This window comes from Giraffa tippelskirchi, chromosome 8 (genome assembly GCF_054371585.1).
Source record: "Giraffa tippelskirchi isolate mGirTip1 chromosome 8, T2T-mGirTip1v1.2.pri, whole genome shotgun sequence".
NCBI lineage: Eukaryota > Metazoa > Chordata > Mammalia > Artiodactyla > Giraffidae > Giraffa > Giraffa tippelskirchi.
In genome coordinates this window covers 143,897,801-143,924,546 of record NC_137282.1, presented here as the reverse complement: position 1 = coordinate 143,924,546, position 26,746 = coordinate 143,897,801, and the positions used below count along the sequence as shown (strand labels likewise).

Genomic DNA, 26,746 nt, shown 5'->3' with positions numbered 1-26,746 from the left:
TGGAATATAGTCACCTGTTTCCAAACAGTGCAACTTGTGCAAAACTCATTTCCAGCTAGCATCAATAATTTGCCTTCAAATTTCTACATTTGTTTGTTAGAGGGTATTAACATTCCTTCAGTCTGAATTTTCACTCTTGGCCAAACTATTATTAATAAGATCACAAACTCTAAAGTGTTCTTTTCTTAAAATCATGTGTCAAAATGGTTTCATTTCTGCAGTATCGTCCATAACAGAACTGAAAATGGCAGGTCTGTAGCTTATTGAGCTTTATATCTGCTTCCATTTCCTTTTTACCTCTCTGAAATGTAAATTCTAAGGTTTTAAGCTCTAAAATTCTTTTATGCAGTGTAAATACTGTGATTTCTAAATATGACTGGGGGAAGAAAATGTTAAGCAGTCAAAGTACTGGAGGCAAAGGAGAGGGACAGAGTTGATTTAGAGAGAATGTGTGAAGATGAATTTTGGGGCAAGTAAGCCTGACCATTACCTAGATCTCTGAAAAAAGAAGATGCATTCCTTCTTTCCGTTTCAGTTCAGTTCAGTTCAGTTCAGTTCAGTTCATTCCAGTCAGTCGAAAGGCCCCCTCCCCCGCTCCAACCCCTGTCTACATAACTTTTGTACTTTACGTGAGAAGGGTCTTTCACAGTTGGCCGCGTGGCCTAATGGATAAGGCGTCTGATTCCGGATCAGAAGATTGAGGGTTCGAGTCCCTTCGTGGTCGCTTTTTTCCATTTGCTGGTCTGATTCCCAGCCAGGTTGGAGAGGCTTCAAATCTGATTTGCTTCCTCTCCCCTCTTGACGCTGTTGCTCGGTTGTGAGTTCAATCAATTAATCGATCAATTTGTTCTTATTTAACAATTATATATTGGAGGCCTGATGTTTGACGCATGAACGAGCAGGCAATAGCACGTGTCCTCAAGCAGCTTACTTTCTACCGAACCCGACAAATGAAACAAACACAGAAACAAAATAACTAAAACTTGTTTCACGTCCTATGAAAGAAATAATTTATAGGCTGAAATAAAAAATTAGGGATGGGGGCTTCTTTAGACAGAATTTTATTATTCCTCTCTTAAGGAATAATAGTTCTAACTCGCTGAGACTATGAAGGCACTTGGTCTTTACAAAGCTGAAATACTTAACTTTTGAGGGGGGAGGGATCACTTAAAAAATCAACTAAATGGGGAAATGGCGAGTTAAATTTCTGGAAACAAATATCTGACTAGGATTTCTATAATTGTAGCTCTGAATGGTTTGACATAGATGTTCTCCAGATTTTCATTAGCTACCATAAACATAACTGTCTCTACCTTCTCCCCTTAGAAAAGCATAAAGGCAGAAGCCACCAAACGCTTTTATTCCATTTGAACTGTCCTCTGGAGCAACTTCTATGTAGTCATGAGACCTTTAGTTTTTAGCAAGTGTGCAAATGCCACAAATGGAACTGAACAGCAGGGAAGGTCTTCAAATAATTTAAAAACACAACTATGACTTCTGGGGACATACTCAAAAGATTTGAAAGTAGAGTCTCAAAGAGATATTTGCACCCATGTTCATAGCAGCATTATTCACAATAGCCAAGAGGTAGAATGAACCTAAATATCCTTAGAAGGATAAATGGATGAATAAAATGTGGTATATACCATGGAATATTATTGTCTTAAATAAACTAAAGAAATAGACCTTGAGGACATTATTCTAAGTGAAGTAAGCCAGTCACAAAAAGACAAATATTGTATGATTCCACTGACACAAGTGTTCAGTTCAGTTCAATTCAGTCGCTCAGTTGTGTTCAACTCTTTGCGACCCCCATGGACGGCAGCACACCAGGCTTCCCTGTCCATCACCAATTCCCAGAGTTGACTCAAATTCATGTTCATCAAGTTGGTGATGCCATCCAACCATCTCATCCTCTGTCATCCCCTTCTCCTCCCACCTTCAATCTTTCCCAGCATCAGGGTCTTTTCAAATGAGACAGTTTTTCGCATCAGGTGGTCAAAGTATTGGAGTTTCAGCTTCAGCATCAGTCCTTCCAATGAATATTCAGGACTGATTTCCTTTAGGATGGACTAGACGGATCTCCTCATTGTCCAAGGGACTCTTGAGAGTCTTCTCCAACACCACAGTTCAAAAGCATCAATTCTTCAGTGCTCAGCTTTCTTTATAGTCCAACTCTCACATCCATACATGACTACTGGGAAAACCATAGCTTTGACCAGACGGACCTTTGTTGGCGAAGTCATGTCTCTGCTTTTTAATAAGTTGTCTAGGTTGGTCATAATTTTTCTTCCAAGGAGCAAGTGTCTTTTAATTTCATGGCTGCAGTCACCATCTGCAGTGATTCTGGAGCCCCCCAAAATAAAAGTCTGTCACTGTTTCCACTGTTTCCCCATCTATTTGCCATGAAGTGGTGGGGCCAGATGCCATGATCTTAGTTTTCTGAATGTTGAGTTTTAAGCCAACTTTTTCACTCTCCTCTTTCACTTTCATCAAGAGGCTCTTTAGTTCACCAAAGATACATAGTCCAGATCTACGTGTTTGAAGGAAACAGCAGGTCACCATTACCCCTCACAGAATTAGGAAAACAATATTATCCTTTAAGGAATTACACCGCTGGCATGGTCAAACAGACATTCCTATCTTTGTACAGATGCACTTTGTACATTAAAGAGGGCCCTGTCAGACAGGGACTATGTTATGTTCAAATTTTCTTGTGCAGCCTTAAAAACTTAAATCCTATTCCATCATAGAGTATATGAAATAATCAAATTCATAGAAACAAGTAGAATGGTGATTACCATTTTATGGGAGGGAGGTAAAAATGACAGTTGTTTAATGGATACAGAATTTCAATTTTGCAAGATAAGGGTTCTAGAGATCTGTTCCACAGCAATATGAATATTCCTAAAACTACTGAACAGTACATTTACAACAGTTAAGACTTTTTTTTACAATAAATAAATAAATAGTCGTTAAAGAATTAGTTGGCTATAAATGTATGGGTTGATTTCTGGATTCTCAATTGCATTATATGTCTGTCTTTATGCCACTACCATATCATGTTGGTTACTATAGCTTTATACTAAGTTTTGAATTGAGGAAGTCTGAGTTCTCTGCCTTTGTTCTTCTTTTTCAAAATTTTTGTTTGTTCATGTTGCAATTTGGTATGAATTTGAAGAATGGCTTTTTCTTTTCTGTAAAAAAAAGTTGTTGGAATTTTGATAGAGATGAAATTGAATCTGTAGATCCCTTTGGATAGTATTAACATCTTAACAGTATTAAGTCTTCCTACTTAGGAACGGAATCTCTTTCCACTTATTTGAGTCTTCCTTAATTTCTGTCAGCAATGTTTTGTAGATTTCAGTGTACAAGTCTTTCATTTCATTGGTTAAATCCATTCGTGGGTATTTTATTCCTCATGTGCTATTATAATTGAAGTCGCTTTCATAATTTTCTTTTCGGTTTGTTCATTGCTGATATAGAAACACAACTGACTTTGTATGTTGACTTTATGCTCTGCAACTTTGCTGAATTCATCTATCAGTTGTAGAAATTTTCTTATGATCATGTCATGATATTTCCATCTGTAAATAGAGACAGTATTACTTCTATTTTTTCCATTTGAATGACTTTGATTATTTTTCTGGTCTAATTGCTTGAGAATGATGTTAGCTGTAGTTGTTTCCATAAATGTTCTTTATCATATTGAAGAAGGGCATGATATTTTAAGTGATGAAATACAGTTTGCTTCTCACCTCATGTTCCATGAAATGGAGATATCTATAATAAAAATGTATGAAGTTGGGTTAAAATAGGAATACTGTCATTTCAAGTGCTACCTTTTTATATCATTTATAAGAAATTGAAGAATACTAGAGCTGATGAGTTAACTGACTTCTCTAGTAAATTTCATAGAGAAATCAGACTTGTACTATGGCTTTCCTAGGAACCCTCTGACGGTAGACCACACTCATCTCATTTAAAGTCAGACCTCCATATCTGCAGGTTCTGCAGCCATGGATTATAACAACTCCATATAAAAAATAGTCATAAAAAATATTCCAAAAAGTTCCAAACAGGAAAACTTGAATTTACCATGCACCACCAACTATTTACATAGCATTTATACTGTACTAGGTATTTAATCAAGAGATGATTTAAAAGTATACAAGAGAATGTGTATAGGCTATAAGTGAATAACTATGCCACTTTATATGAGACTCAAGTATCCATGGATTTTGGCATCTGCTGGTGGTCCTGGAAAACCATGGATACAAAGAGACAACTGTATATCCACTCATCAATAGGCCTGTGTTGTAGTGGTTATAGTTTGGTCACCTTTGGACCTACTTTCTATATTGGGTATTCCACATTTTTTAAAAATATCTTTTCTTATTTCAGCTAGAGTTATCCATAATTTAGTTGAATTTTTAACTTCACTTTAAAAATCTTAGACTTGCATTATGCTAGTCAAAATTGGTTAGGTCGATCATATGAAATCAGTTACTAGGATGAAGTTTATCATTCTAAGAATAGCTTAGTCAAACTTTCACTTATTGATACTTTAACTTTTAATTTCTTGTCAAATTACGGAATGCTTCACAAATTTGCGTGTCATCCTTGAGCAAGAGCCACGCTAATCATTTCCAACTTTTAGTATGTGTGCTGCCAAGGCGAGCAATATTCTGCATTATTTATTCACATTTTAAAAGCCAAACAAGTCAGGCACTCATTCCTGATTACATTGCAAACAATTTTTAGCTAGTACACAATCATGTGTTTTATAAACTTTTTGGATATAACGAGCATCTTTTTCTGAAACAGAAAGCAGGGAATCATGAGTAATACAAACAACTATTTTTACAAGGGAAGTCTCAGAGTAAATGAATACTTCTAATATTTCACCTATCTTCTGAGTTTCAAAGTTTTCAAATATCTACAGGCTTTAATTTTCAAATAAACCAGCTTTCTTTTCACCCGCCCAGTCTCTTACATTTTGACTATTTCAGGATAAAAATCAATGATCAAACAAGTAGAGTCATGAGTGGTCATAATGACAGAAATACATTGCCATTCATATATGAATCTTCAATAGCTGGCATTAGTCTTGGGATCGGGAATATGTATATTCTTCTCCTGAGAGATAAGGAAATCCTGGAATATGGAGTTCCTGAAGCAGAATCAGTCATTTGACTGGAATATAAGCAACATAGGGTAGAAATTTATTTTACTAGTTAAAAAAAATTAAATTTTAATTCTATCCTATTCCATTTTATTTTTATCCTTTTACTGCCATGGCTCCAGAACTGCATTCCTTGGTACATAAAAAGCACTCATGATATACTCATTGGAAGAATGGTGATTAAAAATACCCTAAATGTCTAGTGGAAAAAAAAGTGGATAAATGAAATAGGATATATCTATCATGTGGACTGATTTGCAACATTTCATTTCTAAGGAAAAAGATTGTGTTTACACGGAAAGAGCCCAAGATACATTAGGTTAAAAAAAAAAGTCAGAGAATACTTCATATGACTGCATTTCTGTAAAAACAAATAAAATATTTATATATTATATATACATGAATGCAGAGAAAACAGGAGTGTATAAAATATAATAAAATATTGTTGGTGATTAGATTTGGAGGAGGAGGAAGGTATAACTTTCATATTTTATTCAGGAGTTAAAACGGCACTCAATTTTGACTAGGAAACAAAACAGTAATTATTAGATGCCAGCGAGGGTGTGATTGTGCCTAATTTACAAAGGAAATGTTTGAGAACCAGTTCATGACTTTTGAACATGGAGAGACTATGTTCAATATAAAATAAATAGATCTATATTAAAATCCATAAATTTATATATATTTATATAAGATTTATAGATCCATAAAATCCATAAATCTATATATCCTTCAATTTCTTATAAATAATATAGATCCATAGATCTATATTAAAATCAATAAAAATCCAATCGATCTATATTAAACATCTATATAAAATATCTTTGCAGACAGCAGTGTGCAGTGGTAAAGAATCCTCCTGTGACTGTAGGAAACTCAAGTGACGCGGATTCCACCCCTGGGTGGGGAAGATCCCCTGGAATAGCAACCCGCTCCAGTATTCTTGCCTGGAAAACACTATGGACACAAGGAGCCTGCAGGGCTGCAGTCCATGGGGTCCCAAAGAGCTGGACACGACTGAACAACTGAGCACACTCACGAGCACTACCGTGATCCACAGGTAAGTGGGCTTGGCAGGAGTGCTGCAGGAAGTATTCAGGGCAGGGCCTCTGTCTGGGAAGAAGCGGAAGAGCAGCCAAGAGAAGCAGGCGGGGCACCGGACCACGCCCACTTTCTCCTCCAGCACCAAGGGGAAGGGAACTATCTGAGTTCCAAAACTCGATCTTTTAACATTTCCTCTCGCTGTCTCAGAAAAACCAACCTCTAGTACTCTCCCGTCGTTATTAATCGTTCGCCCCAAATCTCATGACTTCCAAAAATATCGCGATGTTTCAGCTTTTACTATTTTCGTTAGCAGTCCCTGTGAGAAATTTTTTAAAGTCCGCTTTTAAGACTGTGTGTTGGTAAATTGCATATGCATATTGCTCTTCTCAACATATTTTGTTTTAGAAATTCGGGGAATGGGGAAAAAAAAGGATGTGTCAGAAGTGGGATTCGAACCCACGCCTCCATACGGAGACCAGAATCCCCAGGCGGGGAAGCTTCGCTTGAGTCTGGCGCCTTAGACCACTCGGCCATCCTGACACCTCGGGAAAAGCAGACAGATTTTCCACTAAAATAGATACAAAGATCAGCGTCTCTGTGACGTATAGTCTAGGAAGACGTTAACTTCCGGGTCCAGAATAAAAGGCCACCCGTGGCTTGAAAAGGAAAACAGCTTATGTTTCTGGACGGAAGGAAAGAAAGAACCGAAAGACGTTTAGCCCAAGTCGCTTGGTGGGTTTTCCAGCCTCTCATCTTTACCGAAATCTCGAGCGTGGTTTTTGACCCAGGCTTGTTTATTTTTGAAGACAGTGAGGAACAACAAAAACCCAACAAAAGCCCCAGAGTCTATGGCATAGACCATTTTATTGTCTCTGTTTCATTCCTTTTCGTCCCCAGATCTGCCTTGCCACTGAAGAAGTGTTTGTTTTGGGCTCTGAAAGTGACGACCGAGGAACAGCCTTGTAAAGTCCTCGTAGGGCGACAACTCCCGCCGATGCAAGACTTCATGAGGCCAGTTTCTACGCAAGAGCTTGACCTGTTCCAGGTCCAGAGAAACTCAGTGACACGCTTGCTTCTCGACCTTCCTGGTCACTCAGATATTCCTGATTCAAAGTCTCCATGGCGTCCATTGCCAGGTAGTAGATAAAATGGCGATTTTTAAGAGGGATGGCAGGGTGAAAATAAGGGGACGTACCACACTTTCTGACTCAGACTTTTCCAGCTCTTCCTCAGCTTTGTGCAAAGTAATATGAGCTTTGAGTCTGGAAGGTCACATATTTTAATGAAAACTTGAAGGGTAAACAGTAAGAAATTATTCTTCCAACTAGGCTGAAAGCTGAATATTTTCAGATGTCCATAATTATTACCTTAAATTCTACAAGTGGAATCACTAGATCTTTATCCAGTTTAACTTAACTTTATATTGGAGTATAGTTGATTTATAATGTTTTGTTAGTTTCAGGTGTACAACTCAGTGATTCAGTTACATATATATACATATATCCATTCTTAAAGTTTATCCAGTTTTAAAAGCTTTTAATACACACTGCCCACCTACCTCCCCAAAATTTTGAAGCAATTTACAGTCATGTCTGATTCTTTGCGACCGCATGGACTGTAGCCCGCCAGGCTCCTCTGTCCATGGTTTTTCAGGCAAGAATACTGAAGTGGGCTGCAATTTCTTTCTCCAGAGGATCTTCTCCACCCAGGGATAGAACCCTAGTCTCCCACATTGCAGAAGGTAACCCAAAGATGACCAACAGAATACTATGATTAAACGGTTAACAACAAAACATTTTGCTGGGTGACAGTTTTATTAGTGAGGTTCAATATTCATGTTTCAAGGATTTTTATATTCTTCTGTAAATTGCTTACCCAACCTTTGAGGTGTTCATCCTTCCTTGATTTGTGAAACTCATTTTATGAAAAATAAACCCTTCTGATAGTCTTTATTTACTAAGAACCTAAGAAGAAATTCCTTTTACTAACAAGAATCCTATTAAGTCCCTTAAACACTACTTTCCATGTATAGAAACTATAGATATAAAACTCTAATTTGATAGTGAGCTATAAATTTTACAAGGTTCTCATGTCAATCTTTAAAAACCAAACTGTGGCCCACATTTAATGTCCTTATAATGTTACCATGCTAACATTTACTTTTATTCCTGGTCACTTTTTAGTTCCATCTCTTTCTTCCTTTATGGAATATTAAACTCCTGTTATTTTGATTTTATGCTTTAAATGATTTGAAGTACTTTCTGGAATAGGTAAGGTATAATTAAATATGTAAACAATTTTACAATTTATTAACAATATTTATTGTGCGACAGGACTTCCCAGAGGCCAATGTACACTTTTTGAAAACATCTGCATGAAGGATTTTGAAAGGCCTCAAAATTTAAAAGGGTGGGGCTTCCCTAGTGGTCTAGTAGTTAAGACTCTGTGCTTCTACTGCGTAGGGTACAGGTTCCATCCCTGACAAGGGAACTAAGATCCCACATGCCTTGGGGCTCAACAAAAAAAATTTTAAAGAGTGGAGCAGACTAAAAAAAAGATGACTGTTTGTTTATACCAATTTAAAAAACAGGATTTAATTTCCAACCTTGAAATTAATCTCTTGACTGTTTTATGTGGAAATGTACTTGGGGCAATACTGTCATATTTAAGTATTGTTTGCACAATGTGGAATCTATTAATGCTTTATTAATATTCTAGCAAAGTCAGTTCCCCTAGAATAATCTACACTGGTTTGACTGAACTTTCTCATTATTCTTTGCAAAGACTTCACAAAGAAATTACTGGGTTAAAGGAGGTGCAAGAGTGTAGTGATTTAATTGCATAATCAAGTCAAAATTTATTGCAGGGCCATGTTAGTTTGTACTAACCTCTCAACCTCAAGAAAAAGTGCACTAAGGAAGAAATGCAGATCTAGGCTTTCAGTTTCTTCTGACCACCATGGTCGGCACTGAAGTCTCCTGAAAGCACGCAGTGTTTCACTTATCCACAAGTGGTCTTTTGCCTAATCCCACTATTTCATGTTCTTTTTTTTCTCTTCTTAATTGACTTTATTAATTTTTCCAAGGACAGAGTCAGGTTCTCTTGTATTCTCAACAGTCAAGTTCATCTGGGGAACCTAACACTGTTTAACTTTTTTTTCAATCAATGAATTGTTGTCATGCATTTGTGAAGAAGCAACCCACAAATCACTGGTACACTAAGAATCTTCCTCGTTTTATTTTGCTGGGAGATGTGTGATTTCCATCCATACTTTGGTCAGGATCACTAATGAAGATGTTAGCAAATGGATCTATTTACTATATGCTAGCTCTTGCTCTTACTTTCTTAGTGCCTTTAAGTGTTGCCTTTAAGGCAGCTGTCACGTGCATTCTCTCATCTTGTCAACTGCATATCCTAGATGGCAGTTCCCTTTCATTCTCTGAAACTTTCCCTTCTAGGCTTTGTCTGCTCTTGGGGAAGATGCTCTTCTGTACCCACCAGGTCAGTATCAGAAAAAACAAGAGCAGCTGAAGACAAACAATTTTCCTGAGGCAACAAAAACACAGAATGAGTGGTTGAAGTACGAATATGTAATTAACAACTTCAAATGTTCTGAGGAAAGGACCAGAGAGGAGCCAAAAGAACTGGACCCCATGTTTGCCTAAAGGGGTCCATATTGTGACCTGATGAATCCAAATGCTTACCTTTCTGCAGATCATTTGCAAAGTTCATTTAACTTCATTCAAAATGACAGGTTAAAAAAATTTGTTTTTAATACCTCTAATCCCACCACCCATAAGAATCGTAAGATAAACAGTACAAAACACGTCAATTCACACCCTCCTTCTCTACCCTATCCTCCACGTGGCCCCCTGGCTAACCACAAACCTTTTGTCCATAGCATAGAAAGGGTATTGTAAAGTATACATTTTTTAGACTTTTTCCCATTCAGCATTGTTAGTAAGATTCAGTCTTGTAGTATATCCCAGTTCAAATTGGAAGTAGCTTTGTTGAACCAAAGAGGTTGCTTACCACTGCTCCAGCTGCTGCTGTTAATAAAAATTCATTAAGATGCTGCTCCTATTAGCACTGAGTCTACTGGAGATAAAGCAGACCCAATGTGAGACCTTTTGTTAGCCTGGAGACAGCTCCATCAGTCCAGCAACAAGGATCAGGGAGTCTTTCCTAGGGGCACATTTTCTTGGGACTGGTACCAAGCAAGGTGCCCTCTTTTTGGGCTCTTATTCTTCCTCCTTGTCCCAGTGGACTATATTAAGTGAAACTGAAATGTGATTCTGACTGGGTCTCTTCACCCAGTTTTCCAGTTGTGAATTCTTGAGTCTAGAGTAGACAGACTTACTGTTAAAGGCAGGTATCCCAGGTCAACAGACTGGCACCCCAAGGCCTCAGTCTCTACCTTTCCATGCAGAAAAGCATAATCCATAGATATTGTGAGGCAGGATATGATGTATGTGGACATGTATTTCACCTCGGTCTGAATCCTGGCCCTGTTGCTTCCTAGCTGTGCACCTTGGATAAATCACTACCCTCTCTATGCTTCAATTTTCTTGTGTAAAATAAAGGCAACAGTACCCACTTTATCTTGTAGGGTTGTTAAGAGCATTAAATAAGCCATTGTACACAAAGCACTTCATACTATGTGTTAAGCACTGCTCTATATCTGTGTAGTAGTATTTTACATACATAATAATATATATGTTAACACATGCATTTGTATCTATTGAGACTATTCAGCAAAAGCTAACCTAGCCTCATGGAAGCCCCTCTCTTTAGCTCCTGGTTATTTCTCTTAAAACCTTTTGAATAAATAAATGAATCAGGACATATCACCAATGCATGATCTTCAGCCATGAACCACAATGTTGGGTATAAGACTAAGATCACAAAATCTTGTCGGCTTGAGGTCATGTCCAAAAAGCAGAAAACCTCCTGGAAAAGAGCTGTCCTCTCAGTCTTTTTCCTCCTTAAAATGTGGTGACCTCCCTCCATGACCCTAAGGGCTTAGGCTGCTGCTTCTGAGGTGGGAAGCACGCTCTGGGCGCTGTGATCTATACCAAGCATTGCTGCATACCCCACTGTCAGTTATAATAAGGACTTGAGAGAACACTTTCCCAGAGAAGTGACAGGATTAGCCAATACAAAGCTGTAGGCTGTGGAAGTCCAACACTACTTTCCAAGCACGAATAGAAAGTAGTGACATGGTACTGTTTTATCATCCAGTTGAAAGTAAAATATTGACCAGAATGAGATTCTCAACCCATAGAGGAAATCAACACCATTAACCATGCCTCTCCTCCTCCAGTATCTGTGAACCCAATCCTACCAAGACCCAGAAAACAAGAACAGTGTAAACAACATCCATACTCACTTTATTTTTAAACAGAGGAGCATGTACCCAAAGAAAGAGAAGACTAAGAACCATCATGGGGGCTAGCGCTAAGTGATCTGCCTTGGCCTTCTGACCTCACAATGCCTCGTGATCCAATGGCCATGGGGATGGAATAGCCCCTTGATGGTACACACAATGGAAAGGTAAACTCCCCCTTCCTTCGAAATAGAAGGGAGAAATGGAGACAAGTCAATGAATCCCCTGGAATATTGCCCCAGCATCCTTCCAGGGATAGGGTATGACTGACCATCAGTCCACAAATGGAAGTGGGAGGGGAGGTACAATGAGTGGTGCTGAGCAGAAAATAATCCCGGATGATGTGCAACCAGGACCAGGATACACTTTGCATTAGAATGAAGGGAGCTGACAAAGCCCTCAAAAAGATCGAGGCAAAGAGCACATTGATTAGAACATTATCTCATAACAGAGGTGGGGCTATTTCCCACCATTACTGTAAAATAACTGTAACTAATCAAAACACATACAGGCCTCTTTAATGGAGTTAATAAAACTACAGCAGACTGAGAATCAGGGGTAGAGGTACTAATCCCAAAAGGAAAAACTGGGACAAAGGGATCCATGCTGACAGAACTTTATAGTCCAGCTGTGGGTTCTCAGAAAGAAGCCCTGGTTCAGAAATGACAGCAAATACCCATGATCACTACATGGGGCTGAGCCCAGGTGGAAGTATCTTGAATGGCTCTCCTAACCCAAGATTATCCATATTCTTTATCCCCTCCAGTAATGTGTAAGACCAAGAAGTGTGGAACACTGGAGGTGGACATCTGGTTTTTATTTCTGGACAATCTCGATAACTTACTACATCTCACAATTTTCATGGGAAGGGAGGGGATGGCAGAGAACACAGACATCCCGTCTTGCACTGCAGGGCACAGAAAGTGGTAAGAACATCCAGCTGTGATGGGCAGGAAGTGGCAAGGCAACAAGATGCCTCATGCCTGGGGTGGGAGTACGGCCAGCAGCCCTTCTGGCCTGAGTTCACCTCCTCAAGGGGAGGTCTCCATGGAATGACCATGATTCCCAACATGGCCAGAAAACCCATCGATGCCACTCATGGGGCAGATGATCAGAGGAGCTGCGCTCTTCCCTCCAGAGTAACTCAGACTGAAGTAGGGCCGGACAGGCCCACAGAAGGTAGCATGAGAGAAGGTAAAGGTGTGACACCTCTCTGTCACGTTGTAGAAGGAGACCTCGCCAGCATCATAGTCCAAGAAAATCCCCACCCGTTGGAGAGGGGTCCGCAGGGGGAGGGCAGTCATTGGGGAGGTGAGAGCCCAGTATTCTTTCCCATACCACAAGGACACTGCCCAGAATCCATTCTGGGGGGCCGAGGTTACCCCGCCTTTTCTGCACACTGAGTCTTCACAGACACCTATGGTCCACTTGGCTTTATCGCCCACCTCTACCTCCCAATAGTGTCTCCCAGCGATGAAGCATGGAGAGCCCAAGACACAGGGAAATAGATTGAACCGCTCAGGGTTGTCGGGCAGGTCCTGCTGGAGGTAACTGTACCGCACTTGCCGCAGGTTATCAGAGAGGATCAGGCTGGGGTAGGCCGTGTCTGGGTCCAGAGTCACATCCACTGCAGAGAAACACAGGGCAGAGGAGGATTAGCCAAGCACCAGGACAGCCCACTCTGAATACCCAGCTTTTCTCCTATCCCTGAGAAGAGAGTAAGAGCTCTCCAGCCAAGACACATTCATTTTATACATTCAAGTCTACCCTGAAGCTGACATTCCAAAAATTACTGTTTGGATTAGCTAGTTATCTCGTTTAGCTAGGATATATTGGAAGTACTGAAATTTTTACCTCCACTTGCTTTTCCACATTTTAAACCACAACATCCGTTATAAGCTGAATTTAAGGTTTTCTTATGTGTATGTCCAACCCCTTAATCCAAAAGCCTCAGGGACTGGAAGTTTCACAGAATACAGTATTTAGATAGACAGGGTGTGGTGTAGCACTCTACAACCAACATTAACAGATCTGCTGTGAAACATACGGATATTCACATTATGTCAGATAAAGACACTAAATAGTGCCACATGCATCTGACAGTCATGTGGTGGTTTCCAGTTTTAAAATCACTGACATATTCTCACTTGTTCTTCATATCTTGTTCAGAAGGAAGATTCCCTAACATTATCTCTCTGAACCATAGTTCAGGTAGGCTGACTGACTCCCACAAAAGGCTCATGACAACTGGTGGAGGTGACCGAGAACCTCCTAGGCATGGTTCTTGGTTCAACAATCTGTTCACAACAGTTGCCCATTTATTCCCTCATGTCATGGGTAGACCTCATACCTCCAACCAGACATTTAAGTCCAAGGGTAGGTCAGTGCCTTATGCTCTTTGGTTCCCTCTACTGTACCCTGTGCAATATTAGGAAATGTAAGACATAAGCAACATATTCAATCTTGAAAGAATTAAATATGGATCACAACGTTGTTTGTAGAGTGCCTTTGTTCATGATGAAGAAGGAAATGGCAACTCGTTCCAGTATTCTTGCCTGGAGAATCCCATGGATGGAAGAGCTCAGCGAGCCCCAGTCCATGGGGTCGCAAAGAGTCAGCTGAGCAACTAACACACATGTTGTTTGTCCATGAAGATCCCATGAAATAGAAGGTGGTCATGTGAACACAAACCTCAGATGAGTTTGAGATCGTAGATTTACCCAGTCTCTGAACCTCAGGTGAAGGTGATTGTCAAGGGAAGGGAGAGTTTCAACTCCAGATCTGAGACATAGAGAAGGGATGACGCCATCCCTTTCCTAGACTTTCCCTAGCTCTCAGAGTAAGAGGCGAGCTCAATCTTTTCAGAAGGATGCTTTTTGTAAACCACACACTGCCCAAGACTGGGTGGGCACAGCAGTGGACCAGTGTACTAGCAGTAGCAGTGCGCTAATTTTTGGAAACCGTAGTTTCAACTCTATAATCCTTCCTAGCACCTGAATTCAATTTCCTATTTCAAAGGTCCATGGTTTCAGATCTGAGGCATTTTAAGAAGCAAATATTATAAACACATAGAAATAACAAATTTTTTGTGATTATCATTTTTCTTTAAATAAATGTAACCTAAAGGATTCAAATTAAGGCACTTTCCAAAATCATTCACAATAGTAGTTAGGTTGATAAGGATTTTTACTCCTTTTTCCAAATGGTTTTGTCTCCTATCACCTACCTGAGTATAACTGGGCCTCTCTCAATTCTGAAAAAAACAAAAGAGAAAAGAAGTTATGGAAGTTATCTGAGCATTTCTAGGAAGTACCCAACAGAAGGAGCTTTAGGAGTCATCATAAAGCAATGGTTTCCATTAGAACCCCTGTTGTCAGTCCTGCATTAATTTCTTCATACAGCCTAAGACCCCATCTTCCAGCCAAGAGCTCAAAGGGAAGAGGGGTTGGGAACTTTGAGCACAAAGATAACACAAGCTCGACACTGGAAGCATATGGGGTCAAACTGAGGCAAGATTAAGGATTCCACTCCTCAGTGGGTCAGCTGGCTCTGCAGGGAGAGACATGGTTCTAAGTCCACATCATACATAACTCTTGGTTTTCATAAGCTACCTGTTCTAGGGGATGTGTGGTTCAAGTGACACCCACTACCAAGCTGGGGCAAACTACACCATTTGCAGCAAAATGCATTTACAGTTGACAAAGCATTTTCACAGGTATTTTCTCAATGGGCTGCTTAAGTGCAGGAGAAGAGCAGGAAAAATAAAGAACAGTCAGATCAAGGAATGTCGTGTCTGAGCTAACCACTTCTGGTATTAAGTGGAGTTTCTTCCTGTTCTGCTTGTGAGCATTCCCTAACTCTATGTTGCCAGATGTGGAAAATGTATGTATCTGAAAAGATGCCGTGCAAATAAAGTTTTAGCACATACAGGAAATTATAAAAATTATGGGGATTTGTAATTTATAGTTGGAGAAGGAAATGGCAACCCACTCCAGTACTCTTGCCTGGGAAACCTTATGGACGGAGGAGCCTGGTAGGCTGCAGCCATGGGGTTGCGAAGAGTCAGACATGACTGAGCGACTTCACTTTCACTTTTCACTTTCATGCACTGGAGAAGGAAATGGCAACCCACTCCAGTGTTCTTGCCTGGAGAATCCCAGGGACAGCGGAGCCTGGTGGGCTGCCGTCTATGGGGTCGCACAGAGTCGGACGCGACTGAAGCGACTTAGCAGCAGTAATTTACAGTAAATATGAAAAGTGATTACGTACATACAAGGGTTTCGGATTCTATCAGGCTGCCTAGGAATTTCAGCATTTTGTACACAGCCATACGTGCTATGGCTTCCCTGGTGGCTCAGTGGTAAAGAATCCACCTGCAGTGCAGGAGTTGCAGGTTCAATCCCTGGGTGGGGAAGATCCCCTGGAGGAGGGCATAGCAACCCACTCTTGCCCTGAGAACCCCAGGGACAGAGGAGCCTGGCGGGCAACAGTCCATCGGATCACAAAGAGTCGGATATGATTGAAGCGACTTAGCACGCACGCGTATGTTATATGCTTATATAAGTTACCATGAGTAGAAGATGTTGTATTTGAAAAGTGCCCCTTAAATACCTAGAACACTTTATTTAATAAATACACATGAAGGCTCCATTCTAGAATGCTTCAGAAATTGTAAGTAAACTTAATCCTTACAGCCTTGTGAGGTAAGAGGTATTATCGTCTTCATTTGAGGAAGATACAGTGTAGAATGCTTATCAGGTGGCAGAGGTGGGCCCAGGACCCAGTCAGCCAGACTCCTGAATCCCTGTTCCTACCCAGGTTCCTGCCCTCGAGGTGTTGCCTCAATCAGTGATGCTCAATTCTTCCTCCTCCCGGTCAGTACCAGTGCCCACATGCAGCAGAAACTCGATAAATTGTAACTACAAATACTAGCTCAAATGGAATATAGCTAGAATAGTTTCTCTTGATTCTCAATTAAAAATAATTTGTAAATAAAATAATTCTGCATTAATTGTTGGATTGTATATTTTCCTCCTCCGTTAATGTAGATTGAGAAATGAGTGTATTTAGTTAAAAGACTTCAAATTGAAACAAGAGGCCATTAATTGAAAAAATTAACAAAGCCAAAAGAAAGATGTGAAATATTAGGGGAAGGTGGCCACTGAACATCACTCATTTCCCATTTTCCCACACTCTGGTGCAGATGTTTATCTTTCCAGGAAACTTCAACATCAAAAGCCCATTAAGTAGATAAATTTACCTTGGATTTTCTCCATATCTGACTGCATTTTTTCTATGGGGAGAAAAGAAGATATTCAGTTTGCATTCCATTATCTAGCTGGAAAACCCTTCCTCTCAGGCAATACAGTTATTCAGGGCATAAACCCTCAGAGATCCCTCTTCTCACATTACCTGTGAACTGCTTCAGACTCTCAGTCAAGAACAGACACTTCTGAGCAAAAATGTGGATTTTCTCTTGCAGATCTGGAGGTGTGATCCAGGGTTCAGGAATCCTGATTCTTTCAGCCCTAAGTTTAAAAAAATCCATGAGTGAATCCCTCACCCCCCCAAACATCTTTCAGGGTCTAGGATAAAGCCTGGGCTAAACTGGCCAGTCAGTGGATTGATGGACAGTCTTTAATAGCAGCCAACAGAACCCTTTTCCTATTCTCTTCCTAGACTGTGATCCTCTGGACCAGAATAGGGAAGTCATCTTACCTTCATATTCTCCCACAGCATTAGCTTCTGGCTTTTCAGATGGCATATGCCCTCAGAAAGATTCACTGAATTAAACTGAATATAAGCCTGACCTTGCCAGAAAGCACTAGATTCCATGATCAAGTCCTTGATATTCATGGCAGGCAATGACCCATAACCCTCAGGTTCCCAAATATGGCAATGACATCTTCAGACAGACTGGTACTCTCTGGACAATATCCAGTTACCCACCAACCCCCTCAAAGGGTCTGTGGCAAACACTGACTGCTAATCACACACCCAATATCCCTTCTCTCACCTTCCAAATTTTACTGGGCTCATGCCTGCCTAGTCTGCATGTGACCATGTGACTAAGCTCTGGTCAATGAGAGCTAAGAAGTATCTCGCACTAATTTGAGAAGTCTGCTTAAAAAGGAATGCAATGTGACTTATCTCTTTCCTGCTGGTTAGCATTCTAGGAAGTTTCTTGGGCTGTAAGAATGAGGAGTGTAGCTTATGTATGGCAGAAGAGTAAATGAAAAGAAACCTGAGAGTCTGATGATAATCACTGGAGCTACCAAACCAGCCCTGGGCTAGCTATCTGCACATTTCTTTAATGGTGGCAAAATGTTTTAGTTAAGGCTTATGTTTAAGCCGTAAGTCAAAAATTAAGTCAAAAATTTTTCAGTCAAACCCAAACCTTAACGTTCACAAATGCTAGAACCTGAAGGATCTATCTCTCTGTTAGTTCAGAACTAGACTGGCATCAAAAAGTAAAAGCAGGAAGTGAGGGCAGTATTTGTTAGGGCCACTTGGCAGAGACTAGTACAAGCTCCAGCTCAATACCATCCCATCTCAGCAGCCCTCAAAAAGCTCAGCTCTATCAATAATTCTATTCACATGGCCCTTCCAGCCCATCTCCTCCTCAAATGCTCTCACACAATCAAGCTGCATTTCCTCTGAAGGGTTTTTACCCTTCAGGGTTTTACTTAGCTTCAAAGTTCAGTTTCCTCAAAGTCAGGCTTTACCCCAGTAGGCATTCCTACAACAAACATTATATTCCCCAAGGTCTATCCCATCTGTCCTTGCCATCCAACACTGAAAACACAATTTAATCGTGGCCTCTTGCCCATTCTGGGTTTTTCCCGCTTGGTCATGTTCCAACTTCCAGGTGGCTCTTCCTCACTGTCCATCTGATGATACAGTAGAGAAATAATGAAAACAAGAGCCAGAATCCAGGTAATTCATGACTCATTATATAACTCTGAACTGGTCACACTTTTCTTAGCCTATATTTTCCCCATTACAGAAAAAAGAGAGCCAGAAACAAAGACGGAGATAACAAAAGAGAAAGGATTCTGAAACAAAAACTATAAAATACTCTTGCACTTTGCCCAAGGCCTTGTGAGTCTCCACCCTCTCCATAGAAGTGTCCTCATAAACTACCAGCACCCTCCCAAGTGGGCCCCCTACTTCACTCCTCACCCTCATTATTTGTCAATAATTCCATAGTTTTACTGAGAAGAGCTCCAGTCCATCTAGTTCTTTGCACACTAGTGACTCAGTTTCGGGGACAGACAGGATATGTGACAAATTTGTTAAGATGTCCTCAGGCTCTGGGCTCCTTCCAGAGTTTCTAATATGAGGGAAGGTCTACTCAGGCTTGATTTAGCGCTGGGGAAAGAGAAAACTGTACCTGCTCAATGTGTCCCCGATGTCCTATAAGAGAAAGGAAAATGAAAACCATGAGAAATCATTTATAATGTCAGTTTTCTCTCATAGATGTTTGTTAGAAACTGAACTACAGGCTGGCCCTCCTGGGAGAAACCAGGGAGACGAGGAGCACACACTGTGTAAAACCTGGGCGGAGGAAACTGGGATACACACTATTTGCTCTTCCAGCACCTTCCTGCATTCCCTTCCTGCACACTGGTCAAAGATCTCAAGATTTCAAATTGACTAACTCAAGCATCTCACTCTTGGACCACAACTGCCAACCTGCCTGCCCAGCTTGCTTTCTTTGACCTATTATTGTGTGTGTGTGTGTGTGTGTGTGTGTGTGTGTGTGCTAAGTTGCTTTAGTCGTGTCCGACTCTTTGCGACCCTATGGACTATAGCCTGCCAGGCTCCCCTGTCCATGGAATTCTCCAGGCAAGAGTACTGGAGTGGGTTGCCATTTCCTTCTCCAGGGGATCTTCCCAACCCAGGGATCAAACCCGTGTCTCCTGCACAGGCAGGCAGATTCTTTACCGCTGAGCTACCAGGGAAGACCCTGATACTGCCTTAATACAGGCTAATTATTTAAAAATATCTCTCCACTTGGGTTTCCCAGGTATTGCCCCCATGATTAAATTCAAGCTTACATTGTGTCTCCTTCTAAAGATACTTGATATTCACTTTCCCTTTATTGGTGGTATGTTATAGCTACTATTTCTCCTTTTGTAATTAAAAAGTAATCTCAAAGTGACACTTTGAAATTAATATTCCAGCCCTTGTCGAACTCCCCCCCAGATTTAGCATCTGTAGATAATTATTGTCTAAATTTCCTTTCACTGATAGCTGCCAAATGATCATTTTCTTGCTTCAAAATTCCTTGTACATTACTTAGTCGACAGTCTACTGGAAGGAAGAATTTTCCCTTGGACCCATCAATTCCTACTTTATTCAATGGGTTATAACTCATCCCTATTCTTAATTATTTCGGTGCTCAAAAAATCTGAGACTTGGTCAGAGAATCTGTCCCTTTTTTCCTATCTCTTCTCATCCCATTCTCCCCATTATTATCTGGTTTATCATTCCAGTGTTTCCCTTGCAAATACCTGCAAATACATGTATTTTCTAATTATCTCTTCTTTCTTACACAAAAAACATAATCTATATTTTGCACTTTGATTTTTTTTCACTTCCCAATACATTATAGAAACTCCTCTCTACCAGTTATATCATAGGTATCTTCCTTTTTCTTTTTTTATAGTTGCATAACATTCCTCTGTGTGTGTGTGTTCATATGTTAAAATACAGTTAGACAGTAGTGGCCATCTTGCCCTGTTCCTGACCTTAGTGGGAATGCTCTTGTTCTCCACATTAAGATTCAGTTTACTTTTCAAATGACTTCTACCATGACCACTCTCCCCCATGGAGTCCACAACTTGCCCTCTTTTGTCTCTACTTTTCTTTATCATCCAGTTTTGATTTCATGGTCCATGTGTTCAGAAATATTCTCACAAATACCTTAAAAAAACAAGCAAGCTCATGGTTGCCACTGGGTAGAAAAGGATGAGGAGTGACTGTTTAATGGGTACGAGGTCTCCTTCTGAGATGATGAATGTGTTCTGGAACTATACAGCTGTGATGGTTGCACAACACTGAGTTTACTAAATGTACCCAGTTGTACACTTTGAAATGGTTAAAATGGTTAATTTATGTTATGTATATTCTGTCATAATCAAAAAGCCAGAACAGGGGGAGTTCCCTGACCGGATCAGTGGTTAGGATTTTGTGCTTTCACTGCCATGGGCCCAGGTTCAATCCCTGGTCAAGGAACTAAGATCTTACAAATAGTGTGGCAAGGCCAAAAACAAACAAAAAAAAACCCCTCACATCTTGCAAAGCCGTAATCCTGGATGAACTCAACTACCAGCTTTCCGTAGGCCTGGAACCAGAACAGTCACAATCAGAGAAAGCAAAGCCAGGACAGGAAAAGGTCACACAACTGGACAGACAAATTCTGATATAAACTGACATTCACTGACCAAGTAACTCGACTACGTCTTGCAAACCAATTTGCTTTCCCATACTCTAAAACAATAATTTCAGAACTTTCCCACAATCCTCAAACTCATTATTTTCTCTAACCCCTGCTCAATGGCAGCAGATGGTGCTGCTTTCCAACTTCAAAAGAGGAGAGAAGCCAAGACGTTTTTGCTACCAAACCTCACAACCTGCTGCATCTACCTGTCCCCACCCTTTCTTCTTATACAACAGAGGATATTTCAAAGCTAAGTCCCACCTACACGCTTCAGTTACCCTTCCTTCTGCCTTCTCAGAAACACCACATCAGAGATGAGTTCATCCTTAGAGCTTCAGTAAATTTTCTTCACCTGAATCTTTACAACAGACGCTCCTCTCCACATTTTTTTTAAAAGATATGTTTAACTGGTTTCTTGAAGCATCCTCTCCCCATAAAGCCCCACAATTCTACCTCATCTCCAAGTATTTTCTTTATATCTCTTTCATAGCCTTATTTATTGAAATAGTCATTTACTCTCGCAGCTTCCATTCACTCTGTCACTACAACTTCTCCTCACGAGGCTCCTGTCCAGATTGCTCCACTCGGGCAGCTCTACACAAAGTTTATCAAGGATGCTCATGTTTTTAAACCAAATGGATCTCAGCCTTCATATTATTTCACCTCAACTGCATTAGACTCTGTTGTCCACTCCCTCCTTCCAGAAACATTCTTCCTCCCTGATCACATATTGCCTCTCTGGTAAACTATTCCCACTGCAAGCTCTTCCTTCTCTCCCTGACAATTAAATATTGGTGTTCATTAAGGCTCAAGATTAAGCCTTCTCTTTTTAATCTGAAGTAGGAGTTGGCGAACTTTTTCTAAGAAAAAGGCCATACAGTCTCTGGCACAACTACTCAACTCTGGTGCAACAGATAATACAAAATAAATAAATGGGCGTGGCTATGTTCCAATAAAAATGTATGGACAATGAAGCTTGAATTTTATGCAATTTCACATATCACAAAATAACAAACATTCTTCTGACTTTTTTTCCCCAACTATTCAAAACTGAAAAGCTCACTGAGCTCGCAGGACACACAAACACAGGTAGTGGGCCATAGTTTCTTGACCCTAAACCCATCAGCCCTTTTTTAATGGCAACACTGATGATACTTGTTTGTTCACTTCTTTATCATATGACCTTGACATCAGAATTTAAATTTCAGGAGAGCTTATTTATCGACTTAATTCCAGTGCTTGACCCAGAACAGAAAATTCATATGCATTGAACGAACAAACAACAGACAAACAATCAGCTCATTTCCTGTGGTCTTGCTGGACTGGGTCTACTGCAGCTTTATCACCCGTACAACCAAGATTAAATCCCAAGACTGCTGGGGCTGACCACTTCTTGTGGTACTTGTTATTTTGTGGTTGTTGTAGTGCGCACATACATGTTACAATTATAGGATACTGGGGTGAGGAGAATCTTTAAATGACATGTGGGCCAAATTCCTCATTACATGAGTAACTGAGTTCACTGAGGGCCAGAGAGGCCAAGAGCCTTGCCTGTGATCAGACCACTTATCAGTGCAGGACAGGTTTGAGCATTAGGTCTTCCTTTCGACCTTTCCACGACTCAGTGCAACTGACTGACCCAAGCTGTGCCAACCAGGGCCTCTATTGTACATTTCCCTTCCAACATGCCCTTGCTACAATCAGAGCTTCAACAAGGGAGTAGGGGTCCCTGGACACTGCTTGGCAGAGCAGGAGCTGTCTTGGCAGGGGGCTTTCAGTCTTACCTGCAGGAGCTCCCTAGTGGGTTGCTGCTGCTTCTCTTCCAGCTGGGCGATCAGGTTGCTGAGGTGGGAGATGTTGCAAGAGAACTGAGTGATGGCACCATTGATACTGTTGTAGATGGCCAAGTCTAGTTCCTCGAGACGGGCCAAAAGGCGATACTCATGCTCCTTCAAGGAGTGATACAGCTGCTCAAACTCCCAAACAATCTTCTCCCTCTCCATCTGGGTCAGGCTCTGTGTAGACCACAGGGAAGGGCAGGGAGGAGACGAAAGGCTGCTTCTAGAGCCCTTCACATTTCTCCCCTGTCTATCTACCCCAAGACCTCATTATTTCATCCCAGTATACTAAAACAAGCATCTTGTTCACTCACTTATTTTTCCAGTCTTTATTGACTGGATATACAATGGCAGAGAACTGAATTACCCCAGTGATAATCAAGACAGTCTTAAAAAAAAAAAAAAAAAAGCCACAGTCTCTGCTCTCAAGGAACTCAGTCAAGTGAGAGTCAGGTTCATGTGGTAAGTGTCATCATGGCTAGATAAGCAAAAGTAGCGTGACAGTATTCGGTAGAAGTTGATACAGTTCCCAGAAGCAGTGTTCACAAAGAGTCTTGAAGGATGACTAGAAGTTCACTTTATGGTCAAAGAATGGGAGAGCTTTCTAGGCAGAAGAAATGCCATGGACCAAAGAGTGGGAAGGCAAATGATGGGGTCTGGCTGGAGCACATGAGTGCTCGTGAAGATGGCAGATAAAGTAAGAGACAAGAAGCCTGGCAGGACTTTACTGCAAGTGGGAGCCATGAAAGACTGTCAGAGAAGTCACACGATCAGATGGGTGCCCTGTGGAGGATGGTTTGGAACATACAAGCAAAACTTCTACAACAATCCTCACATAATAACCTTGATTAGTTTCCTTAAACCTTTCACATGTAATCCATCCCTCTATCTGGCCTTCTGTCTCACTGGCTTTGAGCATAATTCTCTACTGGCACAGTTTGTTTGCCAAAGGTTATCTGTCCTTCCTTCTCCACCACTTGTCCCACTGAGGGACTCCATAAAAGCTTGTTTCTGAATAAAGGATCAGCAAACTCCCATGTTTACTCCCTTGGAATAAAATTTTATTGGGAAACAGATCCACTCATTTAAATGTCTTTAGCTGCTTTTGAACTATGACAAGGGAGCTGACTGGTTGTGATAGAGATATGGGCCACAAAGCCAAAAATATTTACTCTCTAGTCCTTTACAGAAAGGTAAAGGACTATTTTTTCCAGAACAGCCACCCTCTCCCCCAAATATCCCTACCACAAAGGCCCTGGGAAACTAGGAGAAGGGAACAAAGAGAAAAGTTCAGAATAGAATCATTGCCAAGGAAAAGAACATTTCAGCAAGAAGCAACAGTTGAGTTTATAGAAAGCCACCGTTAGCATCTGTCTGCAGAACGATACAAAAGGCCACTAACCAATGCCCAAGAATTTCACCTGGATCAACGCTGATCTGCACAAAGCTAGCAGATTAAACTTTTGCTAGGTCAGATCTCCAGGGGTTTTAAAGTCGACTATTCCATCCTTTTCCCCTCAAAATGTGGGAATCCCTTGGTTCTCCAGGTGAATTCCCAACTGCCATGTAAGGTTGTTCCACCCATACCTAGAAGTTCTGGGTGATCTGACTGTACAAGGTTAAGGGAAGTTTACAAGTCTTACAATATAAGAGAGTGACCAGAAGAACTGATATTATCTGTGAATTCCCAGGAACCTCACCAAGAGTTCAGCTCGCGCCTGCTCTCCCTGTGCTCGTCGCCTCTTCTTTAAGTCTTTCACTCTTTTTAAGTGGTCCAGCTGGTTCTGGATTTGCTCCTGAAAAAGCAAAAACAGGTGTACAGTTCAAGATAAGGCAGGCCTTAGCACCAGTGTGACTCCTATCCACATTCGTGATGCCAAGTTCTTGGTGAGAGCCTGTCTTTGGATCACACTGCCATCACCGTGGCACCACACTTCTCCTTTGGTAGTTTGTATCTTAAATGGTGGGTCACCTACCTGCCTTTGGAAGGATACCACATGGCTTAGTGGAGAGGTGAATGGACTAGAAGGCTTTAGTTGTCGAGCTTTCAGGGACGTGTAGGGAGAAAAGGACTTAACTTCTCCTATTTTCCCCTGGTATGACATGAGCCAACACCACCTTCTCAACCTACTAGAGTGCTATCACCAGTGTGAGTAAAATTATATTTTTGAAAGCACCATAAATGTTCAGTGAATAATTTTGCATTTACACATGTACATAATTGCGTGCATGTTCTTGCAGTCCTCAAACACAGATTATGTGCACACCTTGAATGTTGCCTTACAACTGTTTTATATTTAATACTTTATTTCCATGTTATTGTTGAGCTGTGCCAATGTGTTGGTTCACAAGGGGATCCACACAGCACTTTATTTCACTCAGTCTTCATAAGTCTTATCTCCTATGAGTCTCACAGTGGTTAAATGACTTAGGCAGTAAGGAACTTGTTCTTTTCCGGGAGGTTCTAGAAGAGGAGGGAGCACAGGGAAGTGCTGGGGGAAAGGAGAGGTGATGGGCATCTATTTGATGTCAATATAGCCAGGCAACGTCGGATTGTGTTTTGTCTGAGGTCATCTAGGAGCCAACAGGAATGCGAGCGTCTCTGAAGCTTGTCGCTGCGTCCGTGGTTTTACAAATATCTTATGTACAGTCAAGAGGGGTCTCCATGGACCGTCATGTATCATGTGCCCGTGAGAGGGTAAACACAGAGGCACATAAGGTAATGAGGGTGAGGAGACTTCTGGCTTCCTCACCAGCTACAGGTTTTCCTCCCAAATCTGAGTGCCGAGGCTCTGGAGCGGACAGAGGAAATGACGGCTGTGAACCACACGTCCGGCTCAGCCATTTTCTAGGCTGAAAAAAGGAAGCCCCTTTGGCTCTTTCCTCCCTTTGTCCGACTCGCGCTCCGGCCCCTCCCCGGCCCGCGTGCCCGGCCCTCACCTTGAAGCCCTCCACCGCCTCCTCGAGCGGCAGCACGCTGTGGCCGCGGTGCTCGCGGGAGCGGTCGCACACCACGCAGATGGGCATCTGGTCCTCCTCGCAGTACAGCTTCAGGGGCTCGCGGTGTTTCTCGCACACGCCCATCTCGCCTCCGGGCCCCGACGGCCGCTCGGTGCGCAATTGCTTCACCAGCTGGGTCACATTGGCCAGGTGCCGGTTGGGCCGCATGTGCCGCTGCGGGAAGGTCTCCCGGCACTGCGGACACGACACATTGGTCTCCGCCGCGCCCCAGCAGCGGGCGAGGCAGGCGCAACAGATGTTGTGGCCGCAGTCGAGCATCATGGGCTCCACAAAGTACTGCAAGCACACGGGGCAAGTGGTCTCCTGCTGTAGGCACTCGGCCACGCTCCCGGAGGCCATGGCGCGGGCCCGCGGGGGCGAACGGGCATGGGCCCCGGTGCCCAGCCCAGCGCGGAGCCCAACTCGACTGCGCTCCCTCCCGTCCGCTGTTTCTGGGCGGTGCGGAAAGGCCAGCCGGGCTGACGGAGGGCGACGCCTCCCGGGCCGATCCCAGATGCGCCCGCGCGCTGGAACCGCGGGGTGGCCGGGCCGCTCCCTGAGCTGCTGCGCCCGGCGGAGGGAGTATGGGGACACCTCGGCCCCACCGAGCCCAGCGGCTATGCGAAGGGACAGCAAGATCGCCGCCGGTCGGACTCCCGGAGCCAGCGCTCGGAACGCTCAGGACAACGTGGCCGCGTCCGAGCGGATCCCGGCGGCGGCGCAGACCCCACCCCTGCGCGAGCGGAAGGGGCGGATCAGGGGCGGGGCTTGGGCCGGACCTCCTGCGTGAGGCTGGAAATCCCGGCCTAAGGCCGGGACGGTTTCTTTCGCTGGGAACCCGGGAGGCC

At 42.1% G+C, this 26,746-nt stretch overlaps 2 protein-coding genes, 1 long non-coding RNA gene, 2 other non-coding genes and 1 pseudogene across 7 annotated transcripts; 2 read left to right on the top strand and 4 right to left on the bottom strand.

Annotated features, from left to right (window-relative positions):
* Positions 1-651: 651 nt before the first annotated feature.
* On the top strand, positions 652-724 carry TRNAR-CCG (transfer RNA arginine (anticodon CCG)). Its single transcript has one exon. It is a non-coding gene; the product is annotated as a tRNA-Arg (tRNA).
* A 324-nt stretch (positions 725-1,048) lies between these two features.
* LOC145518523 (uncharacterized) lies at positions 1,049-10,624 on the bottom strand. Its single transcript, XR_014062955.1, has 3 exons — positions 10,590-10,624; positions 3,759-3,783; positions 1,049-3,587 (listed from the first exon to the last, which is right to left on the bottom strand). It is a non-coding gene; the product is annotated as an uncharacterized LOC145518523 (long non-coding RNA).
* LOC145519299 (U6 spliceosomal RNA) lies at positions 4,587-4,684 on the bottom strand (annotated as a pseudogene).
* LOC145518487 (uncharacterized) lies at positions 6,016-11,654 on the top strand. 3 transcript variants are annotated; one of them, XM_081523141.1, is made up of 3 exons: positions 6,016-6,245; positions 7,127-7,365; positions 9,688-11,654. In XM_081523141.1, the coding sequence occupies exons 1-3, from the start codon at positions 6,145-6,147 to the stop codon at positions 9,777-9,779; spliced, it is 432 nt and encodes a 143-aa protein (XP_081379267.1). In that variant the 5' UTR covers positions 6,016-6,144; the 3' UTR covers positions 9,780-11,654. The 3 variants fall into 3 exon arrangements, 1 of the variants encoding a protein (XP_081379267.1); XR_014062939.1 differs by lacking the exon at positions 6,016-6,245 and adding an exon at positions 6,865-6,961 and having other exon boundaries at positions 9,688-10,830; XR_014062940.1 differs by lacking the exons at positions 6,016-6,245; positions 9,688-11,654 and adding exons at positions 6,865-6,961; positions 7,883-9,543.
* TRNAL-CAA (transfer RNA leucine (anticodon CAA)) lies at positions 6,665-6,769 on the bottom strand. The gene is made up of 2 exons: positions 6,732-6,769; positions 6,665-6,710 (listed from the first exon to the last, which is right to left on the bottom strand). It is a non-coding gene; the product is annotated as a tRNA-Leu (tRNA).
* TRIM27 (tripartite motif containing 27) lies at positions 11,599-26,618 on the bottom strand. Its single transcript, XM_081523022.1, has 8 exons — positions 25,839-26,618; positions 24,599-24,694; positions 22,845-23,075; positions 19,009-19,031; positions 17,028-17,143; positions 16,876-16,908; positions 14,842-14,868; positions 11,599-13,242 (listed from the first exon to the last, which is right to left on the bottom strand). Exons 1-8 carry the CDS (start codon positions 26,256-26,258, stop codon positions 12,647-12,649), a joined length of 1,542 nt encoding a protein of 513 aa, XP_081379148.1. The 5' UTR covers positions 26,259-26,618; the 3' UTR covers positions 11,599-12,646.
* Between the last annotated feature and the right edge of the window lie 128 nt (positions 26,619-26,746).